This window comes from Acinonyx jubatus, chromosome B4, assembly GCF_027475565.1.
Source record: "Acinonyx jubatus isolate Ajub_Pintada_27869175 chromosome B4, VMU_Ajub_asm_v1.0, whole genome shotgun sequence".
NCBI classification, from domain to species: Eukaryota; Metazoa; Chordata; class Mammalia; order Carnivora; family Felidae; genus Acinonyx; species Acinonyx jubatus.
Window position 1 is genome coordinate 44,492,078 of NC_069387.1, and position 21,731 is coordinate 44,513,808.

Sequence of the window (21,731 nt, forward strand, 5' to 3'; positions counted from 1 at the left end):
TTACTGCGTTGTAACAGCATTTTTTTTTCATGTTTCAAGCTGATATTTATATTTGTCTATAAATCGCACAAATATTACTTATTTTGGGGCGCAGTTGCATGCAATTAATAATATCATACATATTTACGTGGTGTAAGTAACTTATGTAAAGCTCTCAGCTCAGTTCATGCCTCACATAGGCAAGACTTCAGTGGTAGCTGCTGTTATGAGGACAGTATTTGTGTGGGGCTCCTTGTCATTTGCTTGCTCTGTATGTCAAGTTTCTATAACTCTGTCAGGTGCCTAACTCCTCCAGTATATATACTATTCCTAAATGACCTCATCTGAACCCATAGCTCCAATGCCACTTCTACTAGGATCAGCAAATGGTCAGCACACATGTTACAAATTCCCCCTTCAACCAATCCCCAGGTTTGGTAGTCATCTCATTAGTCTCTAGGCAGCTACCTTTAACTAATCAGTCAGAATCTGAAATGAAAATTTTTTTTCTATTCTAGATAGGTACTAATGAGTGCCTAGCTGGAGGCAGCTATCACATTTTCCTGGCTAAATTGCATAAACCATTCCAACGGTCCATCATAAAAGTCCATGTGAAATGTACTTGAAGCTAAGGAGAAAATAGGAAGAAAAATTGGAAAAATCGTTGACTGGCAAAACAGAAATAGATTTATCATCTTAAAAGAGATCAGCAGAGGCCTTGGAACTACTTTCCTATTTAGAAGAAAAGACCTGAGATAAGGGGCTTGATAGAGCCAGGATAAAGAATCCTAAAATCTGATGTGCTCTGTGGCCAACTCATCCTAAGAGTGAGGGATTTATTGCATGCTGTGTAAAAATCACTGGAAAGCATGGAATAATTTTCCCTGACACAAGCTAGTAAGCTACTAATTCTTTAAGTTAATATTCCCAAACACTGGTGCATTCTGTGTTGAAATATATTAAGAAGAAAAAGGGGGGGCGCCTGGGTGGCGCAGTCGGTTAAGCGTCCGACTTCAGCCAGGTCACGATCTCGCGGTCCGGGAGTTCGAGCCCCGCGTCAGGCTCTGGGCTGATGGCTCGGAGCCTGGAGCCTGTTTCCGATTCTGTGTCTCCCTCTCTCTCTGCCCCTCCCCCGTTCATGCTCTGTCTCTCTCTGTCCCGAAAATAAATAAATAAATAAATAAACGTTGAAAAAAAAAATTAAAAAAAAAAAAAAGAAGAAAAAGGGAATTTTCAATCAACCAGGTATAATGGACTCATTTTACATAAGGAAGCTGGGGTTCCCAAGTGGTAGATATACACCTAAAATCTGTATTCTCCCCACTTTCAACTCTGCCTCTCACTCTACATTTCTGCCATTTTAGTTTGTCATTTACGCTATTGCATACTGCGAAATTACAAATATGTGCCACGCCAACTAATTTTACATAAATTCATATATATCCTCTTGTAAAAATCTAGTGTAAGAAAAAAAAAAAAAGCATGGGTAATTATCTCCATCCTGTAATGAACCAAACCAGTTTTAGAGTGAGATGTCTTGTCCTGTCTGTGGTATGAAGAATAATGGCCTCACAAAGATGCTCACTGACTAATTCCCAGAATCAGTGAATATGTTAAGTTACATGGCAAATGGGAATTAAGGTTGCTAGTCAACTGACGTTGAAATGGAGATTATCCTGGATTATCCAGGTAGGGCCCGATGGGTTCTTAGGGTCCCTAAATGTGGAAGAGACGGGCAGTAGTCAGTGTCAGTGACTCTGATATAATGAGAGAATCAAACAGCCGCTGCTGACTTTCAGGATGAAAGAGGGCCAAACAAAGCAGGCAAGAAAATAGATTCTTCCATAAAGTCTCCAGAAAGGAGCTCAGCCCCAGCAACACATTTTTAACCCAGTGAGATGCCTTCAGACTTCTGAGCTACAAAACTATAAAATAGGTCTGTGTTGTTTTAAGCCACTAAATTTGTAGTAATTCGTTACAGCAGGACTAGGAGAACTAATATATTTTCCATAGTTGATTTCATGCTTTCTTGGGGCCATCAAGAGTTAAAGCCTGGTTATAAAGTATCTACCAGAGAGGAATAAAATGATTATTAGTACTAACACAAAGCAAATAAGCAATCTGTCCCTTTATAAAATAAAAAAAAACCCTCTCAAAATTCAATTCTAATCAACATTTATTGAGCCCCTGCGAAATGGGACACTGTTAAAAGACATCCCTCCTTTGTGTGGGTACAACTCCTGTCACTCTGTTTGTCTTCAACAGGTACATCTAGGCCTTTACAATATTCAATCTCCAATAATGGGGTGGAAGCCTTGTTCAGAAGCTCAGAATCTTCTCAGAAAGTTGTGGTTAGAAGGGTGATGGTCACAACTAATGGAAAATCTGCTTCATTTTCTAAATTTAAAAAAAAAAAAAAAAGAGGAGTTACCAAGAGAAACTAGCATTCAACAGATCACCCCCATCTTTCCTGCTGCCCACTGTGACCTGGGACATGTGACTTCATTTCTTTAAGGTGTAAACTCCTTATTCTCCCTCCCTCTCCTTGTGTCTCAAGTCAGATATTTACACACTGTCCAGGTAGCCACTTTATTTCATGAAGAAACCATTTTAGAGGCTTCCAAAAAAAGCCCAAAATGAGGCCACTTAGTAAAACTGGGACCTCCTGATTCAGAACTCTGAGGCTTTACAGTTTTTAACTGAATTATATAGTCTGTGCATTGGAAAATCTGATGACTTTTCTTCAGGCTCTTCCTTTGTAAAAGACTCCATATACTGAATTGGAATCCACATCCAAGATAGGAAAATGCAATCTTGGGAAACTCAAGCAAGAAGACTTGTTTATCGTATGCTTATTTGGTTGCTGAACAACCAGACAATCAAGACAAACATCAGAGAGGAAAGAGGTTGCCTTTGAGCTCATGTGAGGTTTTATAACGGATCTCAGCATCTTGGAAGTTGTCAGTTTGGACTCCTTTCCCAGTGTACGGAAACCAGCACTGAAAATGGTATCAAACCCTTGATAAGGAATCAGGGCCAGAGAGAAGAAACTTACAAAAAGGTACTTAGACATACTCGTTGCTTCCCACGGAGGTGCTGGGCTCTTCTGAAATTAAGTAAAGAAATGGTTTTATTCACGTCAGTAAGGATCACTGGCAGTGGGTCTAGCGTTCAGTTAACCGCGTCACGTAGCCCTGGTAAACAGAGGGCTCCACTAAGTCTGTGGCACCCACACCTTCCTTCTCCCAACTTCCAGGGTCCTCTGCCATGCCTGAAATCCTACTGTTAGAAATGGAACACAGATGCACTCCATGAGGATGATCTGGTTTAAGGGGAGGTCTCCACTCACTTACAAGTCCCTAAGAGCAGCACGTACACTTGTTATAACTTCATTCCCTCTTCTCCCCCAGAAGCTGAGCAGACATGAGTGAGAAGGGTATAAACAGAGGCAGAGTACCTACCAGAGTCCCACTTCCTGAGTCTGTTCTGGAAAGCCTCCCAAGGAAAAAAAAAAATCCCTTAAAGACCAAGAATAGGCAAGAAAGACAAAGCTGTTTGGCCTTACCTGGTCCTCTAGTCATGGGCTCTTCTGAATAAGTGGCAGTGACATTTTCTAGAAATAAAGGAGTACACTTCTTAACTTAAAAGGTTAAAAATTCCATTGATTTTCTCTATTAAAAACCACAACTTCTCAATATACATTCATATCAAATCACTACATTGTACACCTTAAGCTGATGTCAATTACATCCCAATAAAACTGAAAAAAAAAAGTTAAATAAATAAATACATTATGGTGAGGGGAAAAAAACAAAGACCCTCATTTTATGGGTAAATTCCACAGTCAGAAAGCATCTCTTGATAAGCAGGTACGAGGTCCAGTGTATTAGCAAAAATGACCAGATGGATCTTGTAGTCAAACATGAGAATTTTCCTAACGCCCCATGGGAGGGGGCAGGGGGAGACACCATTAACACAGATGAACTCTTTAATCAAGCCAGATTACAGTTTGGGTAATTAGAACACAATAGTGAAGTAGAGCTTCGTGTTGCAAATGATGTCAATTCTTAGAGGAAGACAATTAGTGGAAGAGGAAGATGTTAAAGCCAGGGAAACAACACTTTCTCAAAATAGGCCTCTCCACTAACATACCATTTCTAGATTCCTCCCACTACTCCCTGCGATACCCCAATACACTTAGAGCAGTGCTGGAATATAGACAATCACGATAAATTTTAGCTATTATTTGCAGACATAAGAATCAGATCGTATAGAAATTTGCTTTTGTAGGTAAGACCCAAGAGTCTTTCTTAGCAAACATCCCAGGCATCCCTTAAAGTATTGGGGTTTGTTTTGTGGGGGTAGAAAGCATCGAAATCTTATGGCCTCTTGGCTAGGTGGAAGACAGAAAAATGAAAGAAGGTAGAGACTGGAAAGAGGGATGGGCAAAGATAGGACCACTGCTTAACTCATAAAGCTTTTAAATCTCTTTTCTCTTTCGTTCAGTCTATATTCAAATAAGATTTACATTTACCATAACCTTCTCTCAAAAAGTTCTCTATGTAAACTGAATGGTAATGAACTGGCAGAGAAAAGGAAATTGTCAACCCCTTTTTGGCCACCACATACTTCAGTCCATTGGAGACACCAAGCCCCTCCTCTTTGAGAAGCCCTGAAGGCTGGTCCTGGTCAGGTCTGGGCAGACCTCTGGGATGGAGCTATGTTGGCATCCAAGCAATTCCGGTTTCTGACACTCGGGGAATATGTTTCAATTTTCTACAAGTTTCAGAGAACTTTTGGCAAAACTTCCCTCTACCATAGAGAACAAAGCAGCAAAAGTATCCCCAAATGTATAAGATACCTCAGGACATTTCTTTTTTTTTTTTCAACGTTTATTTATTTATTTATTTATTTTCGGGACAGAGAGAGAGCATGAACGGGGGAGGGGCAGAGAGAGAGGGAGACACAGAATCGGAAACAGGCTCCAGGCTCCAAGCCATCAGCCCAGAGCCTGACGCGGGGCTCAAACTCACGGACCGCGAGATCGTGGCCTGGCTGAAGTCAGACGCTTAACCGACTGCGCCACCCAGGCGCCCCCCTCAGGACATTTCTATGCAATGACCTATAAACAAGAAAAAGGAGGAAGGAAGAAATTTCTGCATTTTTAAAGTCAGAAATCCTTACCTGTAGCCTCAGCAGTTGCTTCCTCAGAGCTATCAGTGTTTGATTCCACTTCAGTAGATAATTCTAGGACAACAAAATGGAGGATGGCTTTGATCATCAGCTTACATTGGGAAATCAAGTACACTGGAGGAAAGCAGGCTTTCTCTCAGAAATGCAATGAGAGCTCACCAACTCCTGCCCAGGCCTCCTCTGAAGCCCAAACCCTCACCTACCAAAGGTTGGTGTGTTCTCAACATGCACATCCGTCGTCGATTCTACACCAATGGAGACTAGGTCAGTGGTTGACTCTGGGGTGGCCGTGGACTCCAGGTCAGTGGACAACTCCAGGTCGGTGGAGGACTCCAGGTCAGTGGAAAATTCCAGATCGGTGGAGAACTCTGGGTCAGTGGTCAACTTCAGGGCAGCAGTGGACTCCGCGGTGGTGGACAACTCCAGGTCAGCGGGGGACTCTGGGTCAGTGGTCAACAACAAGGTGGTAGTGAATTCTGTGGTGGTGGATGACTCCAGGTCGGTGGGGGACTCTGGGGTGACAGTGGACTCCGGGTAAGTAGATGACTCCAGGATGGCGGGGGACTCTAGTTCAGCGGTAAATCCAAGGGCATTAATCAACTCAAGGTCAGTGGTCAAGTCTAGGTCAGTAATGAATTCCAGAGGAGCCAAAAAAAAAAAAAAAGTAGAAGAAGAAGACGACAACAAAGAAGAAGAAGAAGAAGAAGAAGAGGAGGAGGAGGAAGAGGAAAAGGAAGAAGAAGAAGGGGAAGACGAGGAGGAGGAAGAAGAAGAATTATTTAAGTACTATCTAGGAAAAATATTTTCACCATCTCTACACTACTTCAAGCTAGATCTTTTTCTGGGGAAAATCTGGAACATAAAAGAGTATATTGAGTCAAGTGTGGTCTCACCACAAGTTTCTCTCCTGCCAAGTGCTAGAAAGGGCAGAAGACTTTAACTGCCACCCGGGAGTATGCTCAAAGCCCGCTACACCATCTTTCTTTGAGAGGGTCAGTTTAGGAAGAAGAATTCAATACTGTGCCTCTATATACAAATTAGACAGAAACCGAATAAAAACTCCAGGGATATCCTTCCTTGGATATAATCCTTCCAGGTTCCTGAAAACTAAAAAGAGAAACCAAAAGGGGGAAGGAGCCAGGAAAACAGCTATTTCCAAGGTGCATAAACCAGAATGGAATCGACTCTAAAATGGGCTACTCCTACCGGTTTTTCACTTACTGGGTGAAGTCTAAGACCCAACTTCCCAGTCTCTCCCATAGAATGCACAATCCAGATATTTGGGGGTTTGCTCACCATAAGAGCATCATAACCATGTAGACCTGATGAGCTTACAACCAGGGTCTTCTTGAGCCTGTAGTGAATCTTTTGCTGTAGTGAAATATACCCAGTCATTGTGGCTGCCTAGCCTCGATGACCAGGTTATGGGCACACTGCCAATGAGGCCAAAATCATTAGCTCTCTAATTTAGTCACTATGCTGTATCATTCATGCATATACAGTAAAGAACCCCAAATACAGCATCTGATCAATTGAAAGGTATCAGAGGGAGTTCTGGGAGGAAGAGGATGGGGGAAAGTAATTAGTTTTAAAGTTTTTTTAATGTTTATTTATTTTTGAGAGAGAGAGAGTGAGAGAATGAGTGGAGGATGAGCAGAGAGAAAGAAAGACAGAGACTCTAAAGCAGACTCCACACTGTTAGCACAGAACCCGAAGCAGGGCTCGAACTCACGAATCATGAGACCATGAGCTAAGTCGAAATCAAGACTTGGACGCTTAACTGACTAGGTCACCCAGTGGCCCTGAAAGTAATTATTTTAACGCAAAAGAATGAACACCCTTTCTCCCGAGAAATCAAATTGAATTCGGAAAGAAGTAGAAAAGAAAGCCCTTAGGGGAAAGCTTTCCTTTTCTCTCCGGTTCAGGAAGACCCCTATTTCTTTCCTTTCTCGGTGTGATTCATAAGTTTCCATTCCAGACACCCCGATTTCCATTGCCCGTGACTGAATGAACTGCTGAAGCACTCTGAACTGCACTCTGCTCTAAAATGAGGATACAACCTAGGACTTTTCAACCGACACTAAATAGAATAAAGCCTCTTTAGGACCCAAGAGTGAATAGGGCCACAGAAAACCCTCAGTAGTGATGTTTTCCCATCACCCACCCTAAGCCCATCTAGCCCAAACTTATTACCTTTATGAGATCAATTCAAGCACCTAATCCACATTTTAGCTTAGCACTCCATGTGTCCAAGGCGCCGGGGCTCTGCCACCTGCCCATCTCCAACTTAACACCAAGTGGATATAATTTCACCCACTTCACTTTACAACATTCACTGCTAATCTTTGTCTTTTGCTCTTTCTGTTTCTGCAGAAAGACCCCCCACCCCCCCCACACACCCCCCACACATACACCCCATAAAAGAATTTTAGTTTCATTCTCCAACAGACCTCCCAATGGTCCACTTACCCGGGAGTATTACAGGGTAAGCCACAGCCAAGGTAAACCAGGCTGTGACTATCAGGGCCTTCCTCAGCATGGTGCCAGCAGGAGCGCAAGAGGCTGGTGGAGGTTAAGTGGAAGGAAGCAGGTCCTGAGTGTGATGGACAGAGTTCCCTTGAGCTTTTATGCAACCCTCAGCCTCAGGTCCCTCAAGGCAGCTTTTCCAAGTGGTTGTAGGAAAAAAAAGAAAAAAAAAAGACAGAAAGAAAAGAAAAGAAAAAGCAAGCCACGCCCCACCCGATGAGAATGCCCCTGGAGCAAAGGTGGGAAGGGAACTGGGGGCAGGGCTAAGCTAGAAGTATGGAAAATTCTGATAAGGACTGTGGCGAAATTAGGTTGCACCTTACCATTACCACCAACCTGCTGCTTCTCAGAGAGGCAGGGGGGAAAGTCTAGCTCCTCCAGGTCCCAGAAAATACCCCCTCCTGGCCTCAGGAGGTTGCAAATTTGTCATGGAGGCTGGAGCCTAGCCCTCTACCGCACTGGAAAGCTATTTTGTATCAGGGTGTGGGACTAAGAACCACAGTCAGAGCCTGATGGCTACTCTGATTCTAAGGGAGAGCCCTATTGCAAAGTCTTCTCACCCTAGCGGGTCCCTTAAAGAGAATTGTCAAAGAGAATAATTATTGCTACTATAACCACTACATAATGACAGAAACATCTAGAATCATAAATTTTCACATGTGCTCCCATCTTATTTGATTCTCACCACGATCCTGTGTGTGAGACATTACTCTCCCCATTCTTCTGGTGAGGAAAGGAGAGGCTGAGACACTAAGTGACCCCAGATTCACTTGAAGATATTCCAGCTCTGAGGGAAGTCGCTAACATGGGATACACTTCCTGGCAGAGCAGACCTGGCTCCTGCTAGCGACTTCCTCAGTCCTCTAGGGGGCAGTAATAAGTCGCCATGGGGTCTTGGCTGAAGCACTGACTGGAACCCTCACAGGAGATGCAAACTAGACAGGGGACAGATAAGACTGTGGAGCTGGCTCACATCAGTCAACCTGGGCTCGCTATTACAAGACCCTTCTCTGGAAAGAAAGTTCTTTATCACAGATTCACAACTCCCATCCCAGGGCCAAACTCCCTTTAGCTCTCAGTGTTCCTTACTTACAAGATTCCAGCTGATTCCTGCTGCTCAGAAACCATGGGGTTTCTCTCAATACCATTGAGAGGAATAATAACAGCTCACATTTATTAAGTACTTAACTGTGTCCCACCGGAGTATGTTATTTTGTCCAATACAAACCCAAGTCAATTTTATTATTCTCCTTTCCTAGGTAAAGAAAGCAGGGCACAGGAAAGTTAGGGAACTTATGAAACGTCACGCAGTAAGTGTTCTAGAATCAGGAAGCAAACCTTCCTGTTGCTAGGGCCTATTGTGTCCATCACGCTCTTTGTCCTCCCCACCCCCCACCCAGTTGTCACCCTGACTCTTCATGGCCAGCTTTGTCCTGCAAAGTGTGGCACTGCACAGGCTTCCCCTTAACGGGGTGGGGGAGGAACATCCACATACATTAGAGAACATTCTGTTCTTCTATGAACTACCTTTCTTTGGCGAGCCCTGTGCATTTTGAAGGGTAACCGAAACACAATAGTCAGGAACTTGGGAAGCAAGAACTCTTGAAAAACTTGCAGGCAATGAACACCAGCAAATGATAGGACTCAGATGAGACAATAATCCAGTAAGTCATAGGTCAGTGGAAGAAGGGGGAGTTTTATCTGCATCAGCTACAATATGAGAATATTTCCTACCCGGAAACCTATAAGAATTGACTTCCAAATGTGCAAGATAGGATCTCTGAACTCTTTGGGGAGATTTACAAGTTCAGGTATGGAAGGGGCAGAAATGACCAACTTCTAGAAGCTTTGTTTTGCAGCTCAACCACCTAAAAATACAGATACTACTTTGGATATTCTTCCAAAGGTCATGGTCCATTTTTAGGTGCCGCGGTTTTCCCCAGAGGCAGTGAAAGAGCAGCTGATGACCTCTATATTGAAAACTGGGAGGAACTTGACGCGTCCTGAAGATGCGTCACTGTTTGTCACCACCTGAGTATTATCAAGTAACTGATACTGTGGGTGCAAGGAGGAGCCAGGCCTCTGGTAAGGTGAGATCTAATTAAACTGTACAGTTATAGGGTCTTTTTAATGAATATGGGCTTATAATTCTGTTATGTATTATTAAATTATTGGGCTTTCGTGACTTTACATGTGTTATCAAATGTTCTAGAATCATGTAATCTCATGGCTTGAAGGTATATTAAATTGTATCCAGCTCAACCAGACATTTGGTGTTTTTTTCTAATATACGAGAAATTTTTCCATACATAATACACCTGTCAAGTGGCCTGACAGCCCGAGTGATGGGGAACTCACTACCTTGAAAAGAACAGTTCATACTTGGCTACAAATTCCTTGCAATAACAACCTTGTTATTATTTCAACCTGTTGACCTCAGTTTTATTTTGGAGACCATATATATAAAATTGGGCCCTTCTTTTCTCTTTTCAGATGTCAAAAGTAGCTATCATTGTATTTTCCAATTTCTTCACCATACTAAAAAAAGTGTAAGTTTTTTCCTATCTTGTTCCGTCAAATTTCTCCAGCACTTAGCACTTAGCACAGTATCTGGCACGTTGGAGGTGTGAAACATATTGATTAATAAATTAAGGACTAGATAACACCTGGTCATTAGTCTCTGATCTTGTTTGTTTATGGTTTTCTAAAAAGGAAACACTAGAATTAAATGATCACAGATTTGACCTAATTAGAGCCGGGGGCGGGGGCGGGGGTGGGGGGGAGACTATCACTGTCCTTTCTGGATAATACATGATATTAATCTGATTGTATTAAATTGATTTTTACCTTAAATGCGAAATTAAATGCTGAAAGGTAGGCTTGGCAGGATGTATGGAAAGGTTCCTGACAGCATTAAAGGACCTCAAAAGCCTTTGCATCTATTTCCTCCAGAGTGAGATCAGTTTCTGGCAAGAGGGTTGAGCGGGGAGTGATGTCCTAGGGATGTGTCTCTGTCCCTCCCCTAATTCCTACCTTCAACAGACACAGGTCCTGAAGCACCTGGGAATGAGGAGCCAGGCATTTGACCCAGGGCAAGGTGCTTCATTCATTCCACACGCCAACAGTCATTCTTCCCTTAAGGAGCAGTTTCCAGAGACTAAGACTCAAGTTTCTGCCCTGGGGAACAGGGAGCCCAAAATGGGCCATCTAACCTCCCAGATTAGATATGGATAAAGACTAGCCCGGTCTTCCAGCGTCAGACCAAACATTTTCCAACATCTGTGCAGTGACCCAGCAATTACACTAAGTATCTGGAACAATCCAAAAGAAGCCCCAAAATTGATTCCTTCTTTAAAGTTATAACCATGGAGTATGTCGACATAATATATATTAATAATAAAGGCAGTTTACAGCAAGATACTAAGAAATCTAAAGCAGCACCAGGAATTCAAAGAAAAATGTTTATTTAGTTAAATGTTTACAGAGGGACTGTGAAGTACAGTGACTAAACACTAGGCAAAGAGGTCAAAATTGCAGACTCCAAGAGCCTGAGTAGCAATCCTTGCTCTGCCAGAAATAACTAGCAACCATGGCCAAGTCACCCAGTTCACAGGACTTCAGTTTTCTCTTTTACAAAATAGAGATGAACGTAGGTTTACTTCATTGGATTTTGTAAGGGTTAAATTAATCTATTCATGTTCAATGCCTGGAATAAGCAAAGCACATAATAAAAATTAGTTATTATTATTAGGTGCTGAAATGAAACAGGCCCAGGTCCCCAGTGAGTAGATAACATTGTTTTACAGCAGGAACAGGATGGGGCATTGCCCTGGAAAGTTCCAGGCGGGAGATGGAACAAATTGAAGTAAGAGTGGCATTCGCTTGAATTCAATAAATATATCTTTGGGTCTGTCTTTGGTTTATGGAAGATAAACCAAAGGAAGAAGATAGGCAAAAGGAAGTAATAGGGTATCGGAGGAGACAACAATGTGTACGAAAAGCAATGTTCAAGGTGTCATGGCATGTCAACTATAATAAATTTGGGAACATAGAGCAAGAACGGATCAGTAAGATGACCGAACCCGTCTTCATCGACTTTCCAATGCCTATGCCTGGAAGTGCATAGTTTCTACTCTGGTGCCCTATGCGTGGCAGTTGCCAAATAAATGATTCATGACTCATTTGTACTGAATTCTAACATGGAGAAGGTGGGAAGACATCACCAGCTGAGAAGTAGAATCGTGGTGAAAAACTTGGGTTCTGGACTCAGATCATCTGGACATGAATCCAGGTCCTGGTAGAACTCGGGCTTGCCCAGGTTACTCTACCCTTCTGATTGCCTCGCCTGCAAAATGCAGATGATGGCAGGAATCATTCATAGGGCCTTTGTGAAAGTTAAATGAAGGAATCTGTGTAAACTGGTAACTGGCATATAGTAAATGATCAATGATTGGCAGCCACCATCATTATAACTTGGAATGGACTTTGAAGAATGAGGTGAAGCTGTAGGATTAACTACTGTCATTACAGAGAAGCTTGTGATGGGGAATATAGTGAGAGACTGAGGGGAAAGGAGAGGGTGGGAGAGGAGGTTGTGAAAGTCTGAAATGATATTTGGGACCAGACCCAAGAGAGCTCTGAAAGCTAAAGAGTTGAGTCATTATTCTGCCAGCAGAATAGAGTCATTGAGGCTGTTTAATCAAGGATTGTCATGATAAAACTAACCAAACAAACCTGCACAGACCACAGACGAAAAGCAGGTCAGCTATGGCTCTGCACAGGCAAGAGCTAATGCGGATTGAGCAGGGTAGTGACCTTAGGCATGAAAAGAACACAGATATTAAAGATATTACAAAGGTGCAATTAAAGGGACTGGGTGTCTGATTGGGTGTGGGGAAGTCAGCCCCACTGTGAGATATGTATATCCTCACAAGAGTTGGCCTTCTAGGCTTTTAGTTCCTCGAGGACATGAATTTCCAGAGTCAAAACCCCTGTGTTAAAAACAATAGAGGAGAATGAAGAGAATGATAGTTCTTTCTTGCCTGATGGTGAATGAGCTATGGCACACCAAAAATGGATTTCACTGGGTTTGAATGAAGTTTTAGGGCCCATATTTTCTTTGGCACTAATATACATCCTCATGGGAAATTCTGAGACTGGAGACAATGGTTTTGTCTGTTAAATATTTTGGCTCAAGATCAGACCCTTTTAAGTCATTGGAGGGGAGCAAGGAGATTCCATCAGTGAATTGGTAAGAAATAAAACAACAAGATACACTTCACACCCATTAGAATGAACACTATCAAAAAAACACACAGGCCCTGGGTGGTTCAGTCGCTTAAGCGTCCAGCTCTTGATTTCAGCTCAGGTCATGATCTCACTGTTTGTGAGTTTGAGCCCTGCATCGGGCTCTACACTGACAGTGGGGAGCCTACTTAGGATTCTCTCTTTCTCTCTCTCTCTCTCTGGCCCTCCCCTGCTCTCATGCATGCTCTGTCTCAAATAAACAAATAAACATTAAAAAAAAAAAAAACAAATAGAAAAGACCAGTGTTCACAGGATGTGGAGACACTGGAACTCTCATATACTTGGAACATAAAATGGTGCAGCCATTAGGGAAAACAGTATAGAGGTTCCTCAAAAAATTAAAAGTAGAACTATCCTATGAGCTAGCGATCTTACTCCTTGGGGATATATCCAACAGAATTCAGCGCCAGGTCTCCAAGAGATATTTTCACAACCATGTTTATAGCAGCAACATTCATAACAGCTAAGAAGTGGAAACAACCCAAATGTCTGTCAACGAGTGAGTAGATAAAGAAGGTGGTATATACACATACTGAAATATTATTCAGCCTTAAAAAAGGAAGGGAAACTCATCGCATGCCATGAACAAGGTCGTATGGATGAACCTTGAAGACACTATGCTATGTGAAACAAGCCAGTCACCAAAGAACCAATAATGCATGATTCCACTGACATGAGCTATCTGAAGTTCAAGCTCATAGAGACACAAAGTGGAATGGTGGTTGCCAGGGACTGGAAAGAGGGAGAAAGGACAGTTGTTGTTCAGTGGGTACAGAGTTTCAGTGTTGCAATGAGAGAAACTTCTAGAAATGTGTCGCATGACATGAATATACTTTTGAATATACTGCACATTATTGAACTATAAAGAACACTTAAAGATGGTTAAGTGGCAAATCTTACGAGTTGTTTTTTTTACCACAATTAAAAATGTTTAAATATTGTAACAGTTAATAATGCCTAGATGACCATTACTGTGTGCAAGGCAAATGCTAAATATTTTACAAATTGTGAGTACTTCACAAATGCCTTTCATTATAATCCTCATAACAATCCTAAAAGGCATGTAAATTGTTATCACTGCATCCAATTTAGAGATGAAGAAACTGGGGCACAAAGAATTTAAGTAACGTGCCCAAAGTTAATAACAGGTAGAGGCAGGATTCAACGCAGACAGAATGGACCAGAGTCAATTCCTAGTTTTGCTCCACGAAGATTCATCTCTACTCATTATCTCAGTGTCAAAGGTAACTATTCTGATAGTTTGGAATCAGTTCCTTCCTTATGTCGCTAACCCAACTATAATGAAAGCTTCAGAGGGCAGTGACCAACCTTACATAATGACACAACATTGTGTTCCCTGACGACACTCAGGGAGGTGCTTTGCCCATTATTGTTGAACCTAGTTAGTGCATGCATTTTAATTTTTTTTAATGTTTATTTATTTTTGAGAGAGAGAGAGAGAGAGAGAGAGAGAGAGAAAATGAGTGGGGGAGGGGCAGTGAGAGGGAGACACAGAATCTGAAGCTGGCTCCAGGCTATGAGCTGTCAGCACAGAGCCTGGTGTGGGGCTCGAACTCACAAACTGCAAGATCATGACCTGAGCCAAAGTCAGATGCTTAACTGATTGAGTCACCCAGGCACCCACGTACATACATTTTTAAAAGCAGATATTGAAGCTGAACAGAATCCCATCCATGTAAGATTTGAACCAGGAAACTTCATCCAGTCCCCCCACTGATTCATTTCTTTTTCTTTTTCCTTTTAGTTTCCTGAATGAGCAAACTATTTTTATTTTGCAGACTTTGAATGGGATATCCATCACCACATGCTGTTGGGAAAGTAACACAATTGTTTTCATTTCTTTGCCTTTTTTTTTTTTTTTTAGTTTATTTTGAGAGAGAGAGAGAGAGTCGGGGAAGGGCAGAGAGAGAGAATCCCAAGCTGGCTTTGCGTTGTCAGTGAGGATCCTGATGCAGGGCTCGAACTCATGAACTACGATATCATGACCTCAGCCAAAATCAAGGGTCAGATGCTTAATCCACTGAGCCACCCAGGTGTCTTCCCTATCACATTTTGAGTTACATAGGGAAACATCAGAAGAATGTTCAAGTGTCTTTGACCTTCCAAGAGATTTCATAGAAATGCACTACAGAATTTTATTCATTACTGTTTTCTGTACAAATGAGACTCCCCCTTAAATGGGAACCCTCTTGCACTATTGGTGGGAATGCAAACTGGTGCAGCCACTCTGGAAAACAGTGTGGAGGTTCCTCAAAAAATTAAAAATAGATAAATAGATCTACCCTATGACCCAGCAATAGCACTGCTAGGAATTTACCCAAGGGATACAGGAGTGCTGATGCAGAGGGGCACTTGTACTCCAATGTTTATAGCAGCTCTTTCAACAATGGCCAAATTATGGAAAAAGCCTAAATGTCCATCAACTGATGAATGGATAAAAAAAAATTGTGGTTTATATACACAATGGAATACTACTTGGTAATGAGAAAGAATGAAATATGGCCTTTTGTAGCAACGTGGATGGAACTGGAGAGTGTGATGCTAAGTGAAATAAGTCATACAGAGAAGGACAGATTCCATATGTTTTCACTCTTATGTGGATCCTGAGAAACTTAACAGAAGACCATGGGGGAGGGGAAGGAAAAAAGAGAGAGAGAGAGAGAGGGAGCCAAACCATAAGAGACTCTTAAATACTGAGAATAAACTGAGGGTTGATGGAGGGTTGGAGGGTGGTTATGGGCATTGAGGAGGGCACCTGTTGGGATGAGCACTGGGTATTGTATGGAAACCAATTTGACAATAAATTTCATATTAAAAAATGAAATGATTTCATTTGTTTCATATTAAAAAACAAGAAACAAATGAGACTCCCCTTAACCATCTGAACACTCATTTAAGTAAAGCCAAAAGGAGGCTAAAGGATAAAGGATCCAAGAGTCCATTATTCAATTTGATAAATCCCTAAGGCAATCTGAAACAAAGTCCCAAAATCTTTTATATACAAAATTTCTTTTGTCTCTTCGTCACTGGAATTTCCTCAGCAATATTGTCCCTTATCTTTTCCTTTAAAAAAGCATATTAAGAGGGGCGCCTGGGTGGCTCAGTAATTAAGTGTCCAACTCCATTTCAGTTCACGTCATGATCTCACAATCCGTGGGTTCAAGTCCTACATCGGGCTCTGTGCTGACCGTGTGGAGCCTGCTTGGGATTCTTTCTCTCTCTCTCTCTCTCTCTCTCTCTCTCTCTGCCTCTCTCCTGTTAGCTCTTTCTCCCTCTCTCTCCCTCAAAAGTAAATTAAAACATTAAACAAAACTTGAAAAGCATATTAAGAGAATATTTCTTATGAGCATAGTATTTTTCTCATAGGAGAAGCCTGAACGGTAGTTTCTCCCAATACTGCTACTGTCCCTTTGATAGCTTCCTTAGAAAATCACACCACCGCCATTGGCCAAACAATTCTGTCGAAGCAACATTTAATGGGGTTAACATTAAGTCCTAGAAAATGTACTGAGGATACAGAATTGAATGGACCCTGCCTCCAAGAATCACACAATCTAGTGAGGAAGGATGTTATAAAGGTTATAGAGTATAATCTCAGGGGAAATTAATTATTAGTACCAACTCTAACCGCTTATGTGAGCTTTCTGGTTAACAACGTAATCTCCTCCCTACTCTAATGCTTCCTGAAGTTTGTTCGTTTAATGCATATGTATGGATCGTCAACACTATGCAAAATTCCTGACCGTTCCAAGGGCTCAAAGCTAACGATACAAATAAATGTAACATAAGAGAAGCACCAGGTATTCTAGTGACCCAGAAGAGACAGGGGTTCCATTTAGCTCGCGATTGTCCCTTAAGGCAACAGTTGTTGAGCAACTCAGTGAGTCAGTAACTGTGCTAGGCACGAGTGACACAAACACAAATAAGCTACCATCACTGACTCTGAAGGTATTTCTGGCTAATAGAAGATCAGGGGACCTTTCATAAAGGCTGTTGCATTTTTGCTGAAAGTTAACAGATGGTTAGGATTTCATCGGGAGAAAATGGTGGGTAAAACAGAGAGGGTGACCGAAAGAAGGAAAATTCCAAGTAAATATAAGAGAGGAGAGAAGACGCATCCAGGGAACGGCAATAAGTCTAATTTGTCTTCAGTGGATATTGCCATGTGGAGACAGAACTGACTACCTTGGAATGGTAGACCACAGAGATTTGACTCATTGATAAATAGGAACCTGTTACCGAAGGCTTTTTAGTAGGTTAAGTTGATCCGAATCATATTGTACGAAGACAGGCAGTGAAAAGAAATGTAAAGGAAAGAAAAGGAGCATCCTGATAGCACAGGCAAGACACTGAACAGGAGGACCACAGTGATGGAAGTAATGTATGTTTCCATGTGTGATACATGAAGTGATGGTCCAGGGAGAGGAAAAATGACTCCGGGTTGTAAACCATGAATTATTCCAATGACACACACAAGGGGGGGGGGGGGGGGTCAAACCAGGAACCGGCTTCTGAGTAGCACTGGGATGAGTAGACAGTTGGCCAGAAGGGGATTTGCAGAAGCAGTGGGTAAGATGAGTTCGGCTAGTGGAAATTTAAGTGCTGTAAGAGAATCTTGATAGAAATATACCAGAGACAAGCAGAAAACATGAGTCTGTGAGATTTTGGTTTATGATTATAATTCTGTGCTATACATGGAGATGTGATTCATTTGCTTCAAAATAATGACTGGGACGAAAGAGTGGATACGATTTCAAGGCCCTTCAGGAAGGCCCGGCAGAAACTTGGTTCCGAAAAATTCTTTCATTCAGGAGGATGCAGGAAAAGTTAGCAAAGGAAACAGAGGTAGAAAACTAGAATGTTGCATGAACACAGAAGATAGGGAGGGAGAGAATTTCAAGAAGACAATCAGCAGTATTAGATGCAGCCAAGAGAGGTCGAGAAGAACGGGAAGTAATCAGAGGGGGAAAAAGATCAAGAGAAGGTGAAGAGTTTGGGTGGTGGGAGAGGTATTCTAGGTTTTAGTTGAAGGGCATTGAAAACAAGACAATGGTCCCAAAATGAAGTCACTCATACTGAGCACCCCATCAGGAAACCAAACTTAACTCAGTTACAGCTTTGGCCTCTCCCAGAAATGGAATTTTAAACTAATCAACCAGATATCACCTGATTAGCACTAATTAGGGAATCTGCCGGATTCTCTACAGAAAAACAACCTTACAATAACCAACCCACTTTCTTGCCCCGTATAATATTCTCGTTCTTTCTCGCTTCCGCTATAGGAGTCTTTCATTTTGTACAGCTTCTTGGAGCTCCAATCTAAGCTCTGCTTAGATTGCATGCTGCCTGACTCGTGCATTGTTGAACAAAGCCAAAAAGATCTTTAAAAAGTTCTTCGGCTGACTCATGTTTTTTAGAAGTCAACAAGAGCATAGTTTAGGCAGAGGAAAGGGAGACAAAAGAGAATAAGAGAATGACAGTGTTAGGTGGTAAAAGTGTTGGGATAAATGACAGCACAGGGTTGCAAAATATATATATATATACATATATATATATAATATTAAATATATATGATATATGTGATATATATGTGTGTGTGTGTGTATATATATACATATATATATATATATATATATAATAATTCCTTATTTACACTTCCGTTTTCTTCCACCAACATAAGCAACTTTTAGGAAAAGACCAGGAACTGTTCACATTTGTGCCCCAGACAAAGATTACTTGTTGTCCTTGATACACATTCTCCCCTTCTCTCCCAGATGACATCTCAATATGAAGACTGCATTTCCCAGAGGACATAAGCAGAAATAATATGCACAACTTCTAAGTTTTGTCCTAACATGGAAAAGGCATACCCTTCACTTCCACCTTCCCCCTTTCTGCTATAATGGATATGGGTGTGGTGGTAAGTCATCTTGAACCATCTGGATGAGGGCAACACTGTACGGATGGCAGAGAAGATACAAGGAAAGGATCCTGCATTCCTCTGAAACCTCTCCCCTGTTTGAGGTACTGACATTGTAGTGTTAGTGTGGGATACACCCCCAGTATGTTCCGTGTTGTCCCAAATAATTTCACATCCCAGCACCTCGCGTAGCTCCTACTAGTTGCCTGATAAAGATGGAAGGAGAGGAAAGAGAAGAATTTCTAAGGTCTATGTCAGTAAGGAGACATTTGAGATGATGCCAAGACCATAGAAAGTAAAAGAAACATCAGGTCAACCATGAGCACACCGGTTTGTTTCCCCTGTGTTTCCATTTCTTTGTATCAAGTCAGGCTTGCTGTGATGACAATCTCCAATTTGGTCTTGCTTCACTTTGTTATTTATTTAGTGAAACACTTTGTTATGAAAAGTCTAGTCTTCAATGAGGCAAGAATTCTCTTCTTTGATTTGAAGTCTTTTGTTCTGAAATGCATGAGGTTTTTTAATGTTTTAAAGGGCTTTCAAATCCAATTTTACTCCAATACTAATACTGAGAGATTGCCAGAGTTCATAGTATTAATATTATTCTGTGAGTGAGTGCTCAGCACATTGCTGCCTCCAGAAATAGTTACATATGGAGCATAAGCCAAAGAAATAGAAATACAAGATGGTAAGTGATTTGCCAGGTCGCAGCTAGTTAGTGCAATGCCATGAGTTAGAGCCTGTAGGATTCTTCCCACGTTTAATTGTAGTAGATTAGTAGATTGTAGTAGATTGAATGAACAATAACTTCCGATGAGCCTCAGTCAACTCATCAAGAATAAGTTTCTCTGGAAATAGTAAGAGGCACCCAAGTCCTCATCCTTTCTGTTTGAAACCCAAAATGTCTCACAATTGGCATTTTTTCACCATCACTTATGAGGAAAAACATAGAAGCACATTTTCTAAATTACCTTAATACCAGCAGTGGGAAAGACAAGGAAAAGTCTCATTCATTTCCAAGTAACTAAGATCAATACTGTAGGGGAACAAAATTTGCCACCTCAAAATGTGTCTCTTTGTCATTGGATTTCTTCAGGCTGATTATGCTTTTTAAGAAACAGAAGACTCAGGGGGCACCTGGGTGGCTCAGTCAGTTAAGTGTCCAACTCTTGATTTTGACTCAGGTCATGATCTTAAACTTTGTGAGTTTGAGCCCCAAGTCAGGCTCCATCCTGACAGTGCAGAGCCTGCTTGGGATTATCTCTTTCCTTCTCTCTGCCCCCACCCCCCTTGTTCTCTCTTTCTCTCTCTCTCTTAAAATAAATTAATTAACTTAAAAAAAATGCAAAAAACAGAAGACTCAAAAAGGTTTCCTTTTTCCTGTCTCCTAACTACTCCAGGTAGGGAGTTATCACCATAGATAACTACAGTAAAATATAAACTAGGTGTGGCAGGCAAGGAGGAATTTAGCAAAATCTCTGTTAAAATTCCTCTCTATGTCCCATTGTTTCTGCATGGCCCAACAAACATGTGTTTACAGAACATTTACTCTTTTTCACCTTCCTGTGAGTTGCCTTCCTTCCGGTCAAGTCCCAGATTCCTATCCCCTTCTCTTTAACTCTGGATGGCATATAAGCCTCAATTGCCTGACCGCCGGTGGGCCTCATATTCTCATAGAGCCCCTGAATGTTCTGTAATTAAATATTAAACTTGATTTTCTCCTATTAATTTGTCTCAGGCCAATTTAATCTTAAGACCAACCAAACAAATCTTGAACTGTAGAGGAAAACTTTTCCTCCACAACAATACATTCTCAACTCATTCCACTCTTTGCTTCTGTGAAAAGCAGCCCGTCTATATAACAGTGAATACGTTGTTCATCTTTATTCTTCACGTTTAACTAGAAAGTACTACTGTAGACATGTAAGCTTGTAAGTTCTCTTGCTTAAAACAGAAAAGTATTTGATGATGCAGCCCATAAAAATATTTTTTAAAAACCCACAGCAAGAATCCACTGAAGCTTAAGCATGGGAAATTTTCTGAAAGGAGAACCAGATGGGCATTTTGCCTTCCAGGGATCTGTGATTATGATTAAGCTGCCTCAGCTGGTTGGCCTTGTATGTGCAGTTAATATCAATGATAAGGACAACTTTCATGAGTTGTCCTTAAAGGCTTGAAGGCCTTTAAGCCATCAAGGAACCTTAATATATATTTTTTCCAAATCTTAGTCCTCAAAACCTGGCCCACTTCTTCCTCTCTCCTCAAGAACTTCCCTGATCTTTCTAGTAGCTCTCTGGATACAATCCCTCTTAAACTCCCCCTTAGTCCTTCTACAGTCTCCCCTTCTCCACCATCCACAACTGTATTTGATGTTGAATGAGACGTAGATTACTAACATCACTTGTGCTGTCGGTTCATCCACACAACAAATATTGAGGGTCTCAATCCACTGGTCCCTCCAGGTGTTTTCTTACGTATGACTTCCGTGATTACCTTTTCCTCCTCTGGGCTAGTTATAGAGCTGGGTCCACCTGTTATATTCCTTTTCCCTTGGGAAGAGTAAATGGTCCTCCCCACTTCTCCTCTGCCCCAGTGGTTCTCTAAGAGCCCGACTGAACAGAGGGCAGAAGCGAGGACAAGGAGCCACAACCCTTTTAATTCTGCCAATGACTCTTCTATCTTGCTGTCTAGAATTCACCCAGCGAGATCAATCCCTTTTCTTATGTCCCCAGCCATACTCTTCATATAATGAGAGATCAATAAAATAAATACTCATTGAATAAAT

General features: G+C 41.6%; 1 protein-coding gene and 1 long non-coding RNA gene across 7 annotated transcripts in view; one reads left to right on the plus strand and one right to left on the minus strand.

Annotated features, from left to right (window-relative positions):
• Positions 1 to 2,137: 2,137 nt before the first annotated feature.
• On the minus strand, positions 2,138 to 8,998 carry LOC106965733 (integumentary mucin A.1-like). 6 transcript variants are annotated; one of them, XM_053225832.1, is made up of 7 exons: positions 8,792 to 8,998; positions 7,642 to 7,765; positions 5,376 to 5,684; positions 5,164 to 5,226; positions 3,545 to 3,592; positions 3,035 to 3,085; positions 2,138 to 2,376 (listed from the first exon to the last, which is right to left on the minus strand). In XM_053225832.1, the coding sequence occupies exons 2-6, from the start codon at positions 7,709 to 7,711 to the stop codon at positions 3,045 to 3,047; spliced, it is 531 nt and encodes a 176-aa protein (XP_053081807.1). In that variant the 5' UTR covers positions 7,712 to 7,765; positions 8,792 to 8,998; the 3' UTR covers positions 2,138 to 2,376; positions 3,035 to 3,044. The 6 variants fall into 6 exon arrangements, with proteins under 6 accessions (XP_053081807.1, XP_026891354.2, XP_026891355.2 ...); XM_027035553.2 differs by having other exon boundaries at positions 5,376 to 5,792; positions 8,792 to 8,993; XM_027035554.2 differs by lacking the exon at positions 8,792 to 8,998 and having other exon boundaries at positions 5,376 to 5,738; positions 7,642 to 7,870.
• Positions 8,999 to 9,088: 90 nt separating this feature from the next.
• The window catches only part of LOC128316353 (uncharacterized), a 34,411-nt gene continuing 21,768 nt past the window's right edge, over positions 9,089 to 21,731 (plus strand). The window contains exons 1-2 of the long non-coding RNA XR_008300116.1: positions 9,089 to 9,788; positions 18,801 to 19,050. This is a non-coding gene — a long non-coding RNA (uncharacterized LOC128316353). The remainder of the gene's footprint in view (positions 9,789 to 18,800; positions 19,051 to 21,731) is intronic.